The following is a 13,750-nucleotide window of genomic DNA, read 5'->3' on the forward strand; positions in this document are numbered from 1 at the left end:
GACGTCGCAGCTGTAGTGACCGAGTTGCGATTTGTTATTATCATTCTTAATTCGATGATGAGATTCCTAATGCATTAGAGAGTTGTTTCTGAGTAAGAGTACTGTTCTCATCGTAATTTCGTAAGATTTTCAATTTTTCCGACCCAGAAAGGGCTTTTCGTTTAACAGTCATTGTAATCACATTCACAGACACTTCAATACACAAAAGGATAACAAACTGCCCAGCAAAAATTCCCAGAATTTTATTACGGCCGAGTGAGGAATGCTGTTTGAGAGAGAGGGTTAGCAAGAGGGTGAGGTATTGTAACTGTATGTAGGCTTTAACCACGCAGATAAGGAGTCGAATAAGAGAGCATAACAAGAGGGTGGGGTATACTAAGGTATGAAGTATTAAAGTTTAAATGCGCAGGTAAAGGATCGAATACCAATACTTTTCAGGTTAATGGCACCAGTGAGTTCAATGACCAAGATGTTTCATTGCTGTTACAGTACATTGCCGAAAATTACATCAAAAATATTTCACAAAAACAGCGTATTATGCAGGACTTGAGTGCAACAAACGGGGTATTTTATAAAGGTGTTATATATGAAATGTGCAGGCACCGGACAAAAAAAGCGTATTACACGGGATAGTGTAATAAGCAGGCGCGTCTTATCGAGGTTTTACTGTAAATTCGACTCGCTGTATAGTATAAATCCCCCCTTCCGGGAGGATAAGTTGTGAATGAACAAAAACTCTGAGTCATTGTACAGAAGCTCAAGGATACTCAATGCAGAATCAAATACATCAAAGGCATGCAGCAAGAGTAGTGTAAATTGGCGGAAACCTATATGAATGCTATAATAAAATATAGCAGTACAAACGGTGTCGACAGTGCCATTGTCCAGGGCTACCATATTTTTAAAAGAAATTGACACTTTAAAAAACATAATTTTACCTTAGAAATGTGACTTGCGGGAGAAAGGCGACTTTTTATATGGTGTGAGCTTCAGTATAGTATTGTCCGCGTGTTGTATACATTTCTATCGACATACTCAAAGGACTGATACAGGAAAGTGATTGGGAACAAGTTCAAAATGAATATCAATTTGTATAAACATATGTATAAAATCACATGATAAATCTTTCTAATAAACAAATATTATCTAATTGTTTCCTCTGTATAAACAAATAGCTATATACATATATAATGAATACATTATCAATTCTTTACGTACATATAGAAAAACTTACAACATAATTGTAATAACTGTACTGCACTTTCTTCGTGTAGAATAAGAAATACTGCTATACAAATGCACCATGTTCCACTGGATACAGTCTTCCAAAATTTTCTGCAACAATTCAATTTTATTAATGAACCGAGGATCTACAAAATGAGAACAATGTATTAAAAAAGAAAAGTGAAATATTTAGAAGAAGAGAAAAGGAGGAACAATCTAATCTTTGGTATTGAAGAGCAAGTCAAATTAATGTAACTTTGAAAATATTGAGATTAGGACAAATGTTTATAAGACTTTTTTGCTCAGAATGAATTTGAAAATACACTCCGTAAGAGACGGTAAATCCTTGAATCACCCTGTATATTAGACAAGGATAAATGTAGTTAAAGATAACATTAGGAAATTACACCCAGCTGAAAAATATCATACTAATAAACGTAATTTGAAACTGATTTTTCTCTTTTAAAACTATCCTAATCCGACGAGTTTATTGTCAAAACTGTCATTTTCCTCTAGTTTGATACAAAGCTGTCCTTTCTCAAAATATTATTTAAAATAACTTTATAACTTTTAGGAGAATATTTATGAAACGTCTGGAAACAACTCGTTTCATTGTAATTTTACACCAGAAGAAGGTTCCTTTCGTTATACACTCAAATTTCTCGTGTTACAGGATTTTTATGCTAAGTGGAAAATCATCTATGATGAATAAGCACAGATTTGCAAATCATCTGCTCAAATGTTTCTGTAGATCTTGATTACACAACTTTTAACACTACATACTTTATATTCCTCAACTGTTTCGTTATGATGACACATTACAGTAATAGGATGTAAAAACATGACCGAAATTTACTGTAGCTAATATTTGTACTTTTGTACCAAATGTGATAAAATGCGACAAAGCAACACTAAAGTGTACCAGATGTGATTTCTGGCGTGCTGTAGCTACTGTTATAACTTACTTCAAGTATTCTTGTTGAACAGCCTCAAATCCAGCTTGAGGACAATCTTGCCAGTTTTAACGAGACGAAGTGGGGGCTTCATTATAATAGGTCCACTAGAGTTCTGCGTTGCATTTAAGATCTCTGCAATTCGAACTTCCGTTCGACCCAGAAATTCTGCAACAAATTACCATAGTGTGTGCTATATTTCACTACTGTAAGTAACAAGACAATTTCGCTACATAACACTTACACTAAACAAACTTAGCATTGATTATATTCCTCTGTAAGAATTCACTGTTTATACATCAATAGATGATATTACACCTTACACCTGATTGTCACCTTTACTTTTTAACTTAGCTCTAGAATATGCCATTAGGAAAGTCCAGGATAACAGAGAGGGTTTGGAATTGAACGGGTTACATCAGCTTCTTGTCTATGCGGATGACGTGAATATGTTAGGAGAAAATCCACAAACAATTAGGGAAAACACGAAAATTTTACTTGAAGCAAGTAAAGCGATAGGTTTGGAAGTAAACTCCAAAAAAACGAAGTATATGATTATGTGTCGTGACCAGAATATTCTACGAAATGGAAATATAAAAATTGGAAATTTATCATTTGAAGAGGTGGAAAAATTAAAAAGTCTTGGAGCAACAGTAAAAAATATAAATGACACTTGGGAGGAAATTAAACGCAGAATAAATATGGGAAATGCGTGTTATTATTCGGTTGAGAAGCTTTTGTCATCCAGTCTGCTGTCAAAAAATCTGAAAGTTAGAATTTATAAAACAGTTATATTACCTGTTGTTCTTTATGGTTGTGAAACTTGGACTCTCACTTTGAGAGAGGAACAGAGATTAAGGGTGTTTGAGAATAAGGTTCTTAGGAAAATATTTGGGGCCAAAAAGGATGAAGTTACAGGAGAATCGAGAAAGTTACACAACGTAGAACTGCACGCATTGTATTCTTCACCTGACATAATTAGGAACATTAAATCCAGACATTTGAGATGGGTAGGGCATATAGCACGTATGGGCAAATCCAGAAATGCATATGGAGTGTTAGGTGGGAGGCCGGAGGGAAAAAGACCTTTGGGGAGGCAGAGACATGGATGAGAGGATAATATCAAAATGGATTTGAGGGGGTGGGATATGATGATGGAGACTGGATTAATCTTGCACAGGATAGGGACCGATGGCAGGCTTATATGAGGGCAGCAATGAACCTGCGGGTTCCTTAAAAGCCATTTGTATTTTGTAAGTAATATGACATTACAATTTACCGCTAAACTCCAGATTGGAGTATATATTAGCAGTAGCTTATTGACTTTTTGTAGGTTAACTTAGTTACACTCCTTGTGCATGTTTCAGTGACTTTATAGAAATCTTCAGAACCTCAGCAATGCCAGGATCCGATTCAATTTTCCTGTTTTAGACATCAGATATCACTGTACTCTCACAGATCTGGAGAGATATCTACCCGCAAAACAAACTTGGACGAGAAATGCTGCCCTCAAAAGTTAGCTAAGAATTTGTATCATCTTTAAAAATCCACTATTTTATGCTGCATCTAAAGTCATAAACCTCAGATTCAATTGTAAGTACTGAGTCACTAAGTAAGAGTATGACAAAGAACTATAAGAATGAAGCAAACTGTCAAAAAGGCGGGTTACGAAACCTTAATATATATACCATATCGTCGCCTGAATGCAAGAACCAGGTAACTTGATTTTTCATATTTTGTGACATTGCCTATTTACTTATTTATTGCACTAAGGAATATGTCTTGTTTTCTTTTACCTATTTGTTATATTGGAAAATAGATGTCGCTGGTATCGTTCGATCAGTTACCTAGATCCTGGATTACATTTTGTGCGATTTTTTCTATTCTATAAAAGAGGTAACTAAAAAACGCAAATTTCGAGTTACCTAGTTCTTGCATTCAGGCGACGATATGATTCAGAAGTTTGTGTAAAAAGTTTAAGGGGCAATAGAGAGGAGCACAATGGATACATTTTGTCAGATAACATGAGCCTGAAAGAGGTTCCCTTGGCAGTAGGGCAGTGCATATGGTTTTGACATGATGGTCTCCAAGCACATTTCACATACATAACATTTTTTCCACACTAGTGGGCTGGTCATGGTGGGCCTGTTGTTTGGCCATCAAGATCACCAGACCTGACGAAACTGAACTTTTTTCTGTGGAGTCGGTACGTTAGTGTATACTATGTTGATGAATGACGATAAGCAATTGAGAAAGAAGATTGTGGCTGTAGTGGATATGTTTCATGCTATTCCTGGATTCTTTACAAGATTCTGACAATCAATGGTTTGCCATTTTGAGCTCTGCTACTCAGATTTATTGCAAATCATCCGTCCTCAAGTGAGGTTGACCACTGGGATCCGGAATTAACAAACATAAAAGATAAAGAGAAATGAAATGACCAAAATAATGATTCGATTTGTACATCAAAACAAAAATTTATGTGTTAACATATAGATGATAGTGTAGAATTTGAAGAGACGCCTGAACCTCATAAAAGGGAATTTGAAAGGATTTAAGGATATTACATGTAAATTTTGGTAAACAACCCCTCGCTCCAAATAGTAAGCCTGTAACATCCCAGTTGTAAAGCCATATTTTTCACTGAGATATGAAAGACAAGGTACATATTTAGCTCGCTTGTCATCATTTATCTGCAGTGCTTGATTTGTGTCTCGTTCAAAGCAAATCGTAGGGTCTAAGACCATCGCTTTCTGGGTTCTTCTATTGATGGCAATTATATCGACTCTTCTATGAGAATCATCTTCAGACACACAATGAATCTCCTCATGTACTTCCCATCCTCTGTTTCTTAGCAGGTTGGCAATTGCTGTACAGGCACGATGGTGTCTGTTGTTACGCAGTAGCTCTCCCTTCTTACAGAACCCCAGTACGTGGCTAAGTGTTTCAGTCTCGCTGCAGCCGGGATAGCGACAACGGGTAGTACTGAAGGTTCTGCCAGGGACAGATCTCACTGCGGTGACGTTGCAAGACACCTTGATGGCATTATCTTGTAAAATAAGTTTTAAAAAGAGGATACAATAACCATTCAGTTTACAAAGTTTCAATGAATTCACAGTTTTCTTATATACAGTGTTTTTAAAAATGGCAAAAGCCCACATAAAACTGAATTCAAAGGAAGTATTTTCGTCTTTCCTTACCGTTGGGTGAGAAATGACCACGGTCAAATACTGTGAGACAGAGAACATCTTCCTGCAGATCTTTGATAAGGAACTGCATTGTTGAATTCCATTGTGCTTCTGAAGTCGCAGGTACAACCTTTGTCCGATTTTTCTGTGCTCCCATTGTCACCTCACAGAACACACCACATTTGCCTGGCGAAACAGATTACAATACTCAGTCTATGCTGAGAATGCTGCAGTTACAATTGAGGCGTACAGTTCCAAAACCCTGTAAATCCACTTTTTCTGCAAAATTATTTTTGTACCTCTTCACAGCAAAGATTAATGCAATCTACTGACCTATAACATCTGAAAAATAGTTACCTTTCCAATATCCTCTAAATATCTAGTCATTCCAGAATAAAAACAGTGTAAGTTTTTTTTTTCGTTTCCTGAAAAATTTGCTTGAATCGATTTAGAGGGTTTTGGAATTGCACACTTCAATTGTAATTTAAATTATATTTTAACAATATTATGATTAAAAATATAACGTTAGAACTACGTCAAGAATTTACAGGTTAAATAACAAGAAGAAAATCACAATAAATGGTAACAATACTGAGTGTTCAGTTCAAAGTGTGTCATGGCTTGCTCTATGCCGTCATGTGGCTAGTCGATGAGCCTAGAGAATTCAATCTTCCTACACTTCCACAGAGGTGTATTACCTATCCGCCAGAGAAGTTGCCTAGCAAGTACAGCGTTCATTCTGAAGAGTACTTACTGATACATACGGTGACGCCGGTAGTGGCAGGAGTGTGAACTGTTTCGAAACATGTACTGAGGTGAGTTTTTTTCTTACTGTCGAGATATGGGGAGAGGGTTAAGACGATTACTTGCGTATTTGTTGACATTAATTTCGATGGTCGACATGGACACGGAGCATTTGATTTGTGTTGTGGAATGTTGCCGTACACAAACAATGATAACAAATACCTTGTGTACGACTTGGCCTCGCAAAACACAGTTCGAAAGAGGTTATGGTAGCACACAGACCGTACAGACCGCCATCTGTTGCTACGACGTTCAAGTTATACCGTACACGTTCTCAAGTTCAGATTGAATGCCTTGATTAATAGGCAACTTCTCTGACATAAAAGCTGAAACTCGCTTCAAATCGCTGGCTCATCAACAGTGACGTCATGACACACTTTGAAATGAACACCCAGTATACTAAATTGTAGTTAAAAAATAAAATATGTTGTTGTTTACCAATTCTAACATGCTGATAATGAAGCCATTTGCTCTCATCTGCTTCAGTATTTTGCACAATAAGTTGCAAAATCTATAATGCACTATAAACCATGAGAGACAACAACCATAAGGCTCAAAGAATATATTGTTGTGAAGACTTTGGTCAAACACATCGAACAAAAACGACCTGAGCTGTATCCATCTGGTTGACGCCTACACCACCATAATGCAAGCTCTCATGTTTGCAATGTTGTTGCCCAATATTTGGTAGTTATTTATCATACAGATCCAGTATTATGGTAGACGAAAACGCAGTGTTCATTTATTTCGGTTACAGATTCTAGCATCAGCAGGGATATTGTGTAATTTTTTAGTATTCAATAATTTACTATTATGTGACAAATGCATTTTTCTCCATATTTTATGGAACACTTCATTGAATAAGTTCAAAGAGTAACCATTTCTTAGTTAAACATGCCTAAATCAAGCAAGCAATTATTACTGTTGGAGCAAAGAAACGTTCATTCCTGGGAGCGAAGCATGGCGTTTTCCCATAATAAAGTTATTTAGTGATACAGATAATGTCCTAAATTAAAAACAGTGGTACAACATTGAAAAAAGTTGAGAACCGCTGTTCTAAGATAAAACACTTAAACTGATAAACATGAGAAATCTTACTATACTTATATAAATACAGTTAAATGCTGCAAATATGAATCATTGTTAATCATAATCAAAAGCATATTTATAGCATAAATTTAACTACAATATTTAATTTTAAAGACAATAAAAATAAAAAAGTATAAATAATAGTAATAATAATAATAATAATAATAATAATAATAATAATAATAATAATAATTCCAAAATACAATGTACCGATACCAGATAGGCATGCAAAAATACCAAGAATGTAATAATAGAAGCTTGTGGGCTTTAAGCATGAAGAAATAAAAAAGTGTATATGGAAATTTCACTGCAGAACTTATTATGCATAACTAACATTACTAACCCACACGCAAGCAAATGGTTTGTAGAAAAAAAAAAAAGCTGTTCAGCTGTTTTGTAGGTCTAAAACTATATCACCTGAGGTACGACGTGTTTATTTATGATAATTTGATTTGTTCCATTTAAAGATACATATGGGTGGAAAAAATATTTTAAGTTGGTTTCCAATCCCGACACATATTGTTAATCAAATACTTTTGGAAGTTTATTAATCTGAGAGAGTTTAATTCTATTGTCGAGACAGAACATGTGCAAGACGGAATACAGTATTACAATGACTGGGTGACAGACAGAGATGATGAATAGCTAAGCTAAATTTTGAGGCAAGCAAGACTCTATCAATAAATGTTCCTTCCCCTATTAGGAGGAAGAATTCTTTTTTCGTCCTGTGAATGTATGACTTTTTTTTATTTTAGTAGGTTATTTTACGACGCTGTATCAACATCTTATGTTATTTAGTGTCTGAATGAGATGAAGGTGATAATGCCGGTGAAATGAGTCCGGGGTCCAGCACCGATAGTTACCCAGCATTTGCTAATATTGGGTTGAGGGAAAATCCCGGAAAAAACCTCAACCAGGTAACTTGCCCCGATCGGGAATCGAACCCAGGCCACCTGGTTTTGTGGCCACACACGGTAACTGTTACTTCACAGGTGTGGACTAAATGTATGATAGAGAACCCTTGGTTTTACTTTTTTCAAGAAGAAAACCATGCTATGGACTTCGTTTTTAAAAATCCATCATCCTAGACCAGATTTAAAGCCACACCTGCAATCTGTTAAGTAAAAAATTATCAAGTAAACTACGTCCACAGCTAAGAGTCTGTTAGGATTACGCGATTATCCTCTTAAGAATGAGCGTTTTTTTTATATTCTTTAAACACAATAGTCTAAATAAGAAAACTGGGTATTACGAGTTAGAGAAAAAATTAATTTGTTTCTACATCTTGATTACACAACTTTTAACACTGTATCACTTCGGAATATGTTTGGTAAGACTTTCCTGTGTTAAATTTCAACGTACCTCGTTTACATGTTTCAACCTATTTATGGGTCATCTTCAGAACTGGTCGTTGTTGGTCTTGGCGCCACTTGTTCTGTTTCCTGTGAGGGTGTGTTCCTGTGGTATAGTGTAGAGTCAAAGAGTGTGTGTGTTTTGAAGTTGAGTTGTGTGTTAAGAATTTCGTTGGGGTGTGTTTTTGTGTGTCTGTATATTTCATATTGTTCTAGTGTTATTACTATTTAATACGAGAAAAATTCGTACCGGCACCGGGAATCGAACCCAGGACCTCTCAGCTCTGCGCGCTCTTTCCAACTGAGCTATGCCGGGACACGATCTCGTATTAAATAGTAATAATACATATTGGCTACTTCATAGTAGCCGTGCAGTATTCAATGAGGTGGGCGAGACCTCATACAAAATGAATATGTGATGTATTAACTGTTAGCAGTTGTCACAAACTGATGTTGAATATGGCCACAAAGTCATTTAAATATGCGCTCCTGCATGTATGACTTGTATCGTCTTAAATGCAGGTAGTAAGGCCGTAAAACATTACAAGAGGAGTTCGGCCGGCGCCGTGGACCGTGTCCCGGCACAGCTCAGTTGGAAAGAGAGCTCAGCGCGCAGAGCTGAGAGGTCCTGGGTTCGATTCCCGGTGGCAGTACGAATTTTTCTCATATTAAATAGTAATAATACATATTGGCTACTTCATAGTAGCTGTGTAGTATTCAATGAGGTGGGCGAGACCTCATACAAAATGAATATGTGATGTTCTAGTGTGTTTAGTTTCTGGCTTTTTGGTTGGATGTGTAGTATTTCCATGTCTATGTTGATGTCTCTGTGGGTGTGGTTAGCATTTGTGATGTGTTCTGCATATGTGGAGGTGTTTTGTAATTTTGTTATGGCTGTGATGTGTTCTTTGTAACGTGTTTGAAACGATCTGCCTGTCTGTCCTATGTAGAAGTTGTTGCAGGTGTTACATTTGAGTTTGTATACGCCTGTGTGGTTGTATTTGTTTGTTTGTGTTGTTTGTGTGTTGAGATGTTTTTGTAGAGCGTTATTTGTTCTGTATGTGATGTTGTAATTTAATTTCTTGAATGAGGTTGCAATTTTGTGTGTTTTTTGTTTTCGTATGTTAGTGTGATGTATTTTTTGTGTTTGTGTTGTATTCTAAACACACTAGAACAATATGAAATATACAGACACACAAAAACACACCCCAACGAAATTCTCAACACACAACTCAACTTCAAAACACACAAACTCTTCGACTCTACACTATACCACAGGAATACACCCTCACAGAAACAGAACAAGTGGCGCCAAGGCCAACAACGACCAGTTCTGAAGATGACCCATAAATAGGTCGAAATATGTAAACGAGGTACGTTGAAATTTAACACAGGAAAGTCTTACCATACATATTTTCGAATTTATTTCTACTGGGAAATAACGTATACATAAGTTGACTTACATTTCTTGTCAGCATGCACATTCATGCATACATAATTCTCAACATGCTAAAAAATATAACTAAGCAATGTGTGCTACAATGTCTGTCATTCTGTTATAGTTATTTCTCAATGCCTACAACCCATATTTTTTATACTACATAAATATTAAATTTACCTTTTGGTTTTTTTCTTGTAACTAACTTGGTGGCTCCTACTATAACGAGCTGCAAACAACCCTTCGGCGGTCGACGGAGAACTACAGAAATGCAACATGCACTAAGTATACAGGCAGCAGAGAGTAAAGCTACAGCTAGACAACAAACACTGAAGATGGGGCGAATCAGTGAGCTATAGAAAGTAATGATTTTCCATAAATCAACAACTGTTAGCTGTTAAGATAACGTGCTTTTATTAAAATGAAAATTTCGGAGACAAAATCTATGATCCATTTCAAAATCTGATATTTCTTTACATTTGCGTTACCACGTTAAGGTTTAATGCATTTACATACTTGGCTTCCAGTCGAGTCATATGTACCGTAACAAAATAAAAATTGTGTGCCAAAACAATTTTACACCGAAATAAGAGTGGAAAGTTGGAGCCGGCAGGGAGATGCAGCAGACAAAATCACCTTGTTGAGGTGCAAGAGGTAGGCGGCAGGTGAGGGGGGGGGGCAGCACATGTATCTCATTTCCGTTCATTTTCTTACTGATCACAGAGAAAAAGCGAGTTTTCGTAAGGTCGAATCAATGACAGTTTAGGTAGGTTAGTTTAGGCTTTTGGTTTTCAATTGAAATGTAGAGGAAAAGAACGAGCTCTGTCCATTTTAGCAAATTGCTCAGGAAAGCAATTTAAAGTCTGTCTTTAGCATATTCTTTCCTTGTACGCCCCATCTAAAATCTGTCATAGCATTTAGACTGTTTGCATTGTCACAGTGTTTCATTTGTAGGGTTATACTACATAGATTTTTTTTTTATTTTAGTAGGTTATTTTACGACGCTTTATCAACATCTTAGGTTATTTAGCGTCTGAATGAGATGAAGGTGATAATGCCGGTGAAATGAGTCCGGGGTCCAGCACCGAAAGTTACCCAGCATTTGCTCGTATTGGGTTGAGGGAAAACCCCGGAAAAACCTCAACCAGGTAACTTGCCCCAACCGGGAATCGAACCCGGGCCACCTGGTTTCACGGCCAGACGCGCTAACCGTTACTCTACAGGTGTGGACTTAAACTACATAGACTCCTACTCCAAACAACTTGTATAACTCATTTTTGAGGAGAAGAGGACAAGCTCGTTCTTTTCCTGCACTCTTCAATTGTCTAAGAATGTGTTCTTTCTTCCAAGGCATACCAAAAGCCTAACCTAACCTAATCTGTCATTGATTCGACCTCACGAAAACTCGCTTTTTCTTTGTGCTCACCTGATCTCGCTTTTTCTTTGTGATCACCTGATTAGTAAGGAAAGGAAATGACATGTATGTGCTGTCCCTCCCTGCCACCTAACCCTTCCACATCACTAGAGTGATCCTGCCTATACGCACCTCTCCATCGGTCACTACTTTCACAGCAACTTGTCGCCCCCCTTATTTTCAGGGTGAAATTGGTGTCGGAACTCAACTTTTTTTTTTTCGTATACAATACATATGACTCAACTAGAATCCAAGGAGTTCGGTTATTTTACGACGCTGTATCAACATCTAGGTTATTTAGCATCTGAATGATATGAAGGTGATAATGCTGGTGAAATGAGTCCGGGGTCCAGCACCGAAAGTTACACAGCATTTGCTCGTATTGGGTTGAGGGAAAACCCCGGAAAAAACCTCAACCAGGTAACTTGCCCTGACTGGGATTCGAACCCGGGCCACCTGGTTTCGCGGCCAGATGTCCTGACCGTTACTCCACAGGTATGGACAAATCCAAGAATGTAAATATGTTTGTACCTTAAGGTGGTAACGCAATGGTAAAGAAATCGCAAAAAAAAAAAAAAAAAAAAAAAAAAAACGAATAATTCAAATTATTTCAAGTTCAGTTTAAATATCTGCATGATTTCAGAAAATTGATATGCACTGGAAATGGTAAGTGGCTTCACTACTTTCTATAGTCACAGAACAGTCTCAGTGTGTGTTGCCTAGCAACCAAAGGGGGTTGATTAGTGCCAAGCTGTAAGACCTGCAGGCACGCTTACCACTGGCAGAGCGGGGTTTCAGCCCCAACCCCTCCATCACGACAACCAGAATCCTGCCACACGCCCCAAACTGGGCTTGCTCTGTGGATAGCAGACAATTTTCTGTTACAATAAATTTGTATGATTGAGAAATATATCACAAATTGATGTGAGCATATCTTACAAGATTATTCATGGCACTTGCGTAACTTCTTCTTGGGGTAACTGTGAGTAAAGATGTTTTAAGAACATGGATTCGATTTTAAATAATTGCGCAGCTTGCGTCCAAAAGCGAACATATCTACGTTATAATTGAGGACCGTTTTTGCAAAACTTGGTAACTGAAAAAAAACTAAATTTTACAGGAGAGACAAAGCACTATAGTAACCAAGCTTCGCTGTATCTCTCACTTATGGGAGGAAGCAAGTTTTGAAAAAACAATCACACTTTGACACACTACAATGAAGAGAAATAATCCAATTTTACTAAGACGCTTTGAACATCATGTAGAGGCTTGCCTTGTGTTAACGAATCCGTAAAAATCTCAATTTTGCAAATTTTGCAGTTAGCAAGTTTTGCAAAAAAGGTCCTCAATTTTTTTCGGGAAATAAGAAAAACCGAAATTGGCACTCACATTAAGAGAAAAAATCGGGGGGGGGGGGGGGAATATGTAACATCTGGTTCATTGTTGTTAATACCAAATTTCTCTCTTCAGTATTTCAGTAGTAAAAAAAAATAATAAGAAGAATTTGGATTTGTCCACTTTTGATTGAAAACTGTATTTTTTTTTCTCCCAGTTTTGATTGGAGATTCCATTAGTATTTAAGTTTTTATGATTACAAAATAAATAATTATTTTCTTCGTATTGGTAGTAGAAAAGTTTTAACTCCACAGGAAAATTTTTCTAAAGGCTTCTAAACTCATCCCAGAGTATCATTTTCTTCCCAAAAGCTTTCTCTTTCGAGATCCCATATTTATTTGACCAATACAAGATTGCTTCATGTTAGTGCCTATAGAAAACTTTAAGTCAATGCTACAAGTTGGAATAGAGAATAAATTTCACTCATTATTGGAAATATTGATTAGGCTTATTTAGAATCATTTTACATTTGTCTGTGTTTGTATGGATTACTTTATATCTCCATAAGTAAACAATGGAATATGTGCGCGTTTGGTAGAAAAAAAAGAGAGACTGAAGAATAAGATAAATATGTTTCTTAATATGTCTGCTTTTGAACGTAAACCGCAATTTCAAAGCCCTTTTAACATTGGTTTTGTCCATATTTGGTTGAAAGTAATTGGAAAACCAGATTCATTTTAGTCTACTGTAATTATACAAAAATTATATCAACTTAATTTTCGTTAAAAGTTGATACATCTACTTTTGGACACAACTCCACAATTACGGTGATATAACAATTTGAATCTCAACAAAAGAAGTAATTGTGGTAGCTATGAAACAATATGCGCTGTACATACAGAGTGATTACGTCCTTGATGTTCACAGCCAACATTAGTCTTGATTCGAAACCC

At 36.6% G+C, this 13,750-nt stretch overlaps 1 protein-coding gene across 8 annotated transcripts in view; it reads right to left on the reverse strand.

Moving 5' to 3' along the window:
- Nucleotides 1-1,106: 1,106 nt before the first annotated feature.
- Nucleotides 1,107-13,750, reverse strand: part of Dap160 (dynamin associated protein 160) — a 149,795-nt gene continuing 137,151 nt past the window's right edge. For 7 of the 8 annotated variants that reach the window (XM_069815518.1, XM_069815517.1, XM_069815516.1 and 4 more), the window contains 4 exons: nt 12,239-12,319; nt 5,378-5,551; nt 2,190-2,345; nt 1,107-1,335 (listed from right to left, as the gene is read on the reverse strand). In XM_069815518.1, coding sequence (XP_069671619.1) covers nt 2,191-2,345; nt 5,378-5,551; nt 12,239-12,319 — 410 coding nt within the window. In that variant the 3' untranslated portion in view covers nt 1,107-1,335; nt 2,190. Of the gene's footprint in view, nt 1,336-2,189; nt 2,346-5,377; nt 5,552-10,228; nt 10,310-12,238; nt 12,320-13,750 lie in introns of all 8 variants that reach the window. The other variant, XM_069815512.1, reaches the window with a different exon arrangement.

This window comes from Periplaneta americana, chromosome 17 (genome assembly GCF_040183065.1).
Source record: "Periplaneta americana isolate PAMFEO1 chromosome 17, P.americana_PAMFEO1_priV1, whole genome shotgun sequence".
In the NCBI taxonomy this organism is placed as follows: Eukaryota; Metazoa; Arthropoda; class Insecta; order Blattodea; family Blattidae; genus Periplaneta; species Periplaneta americana.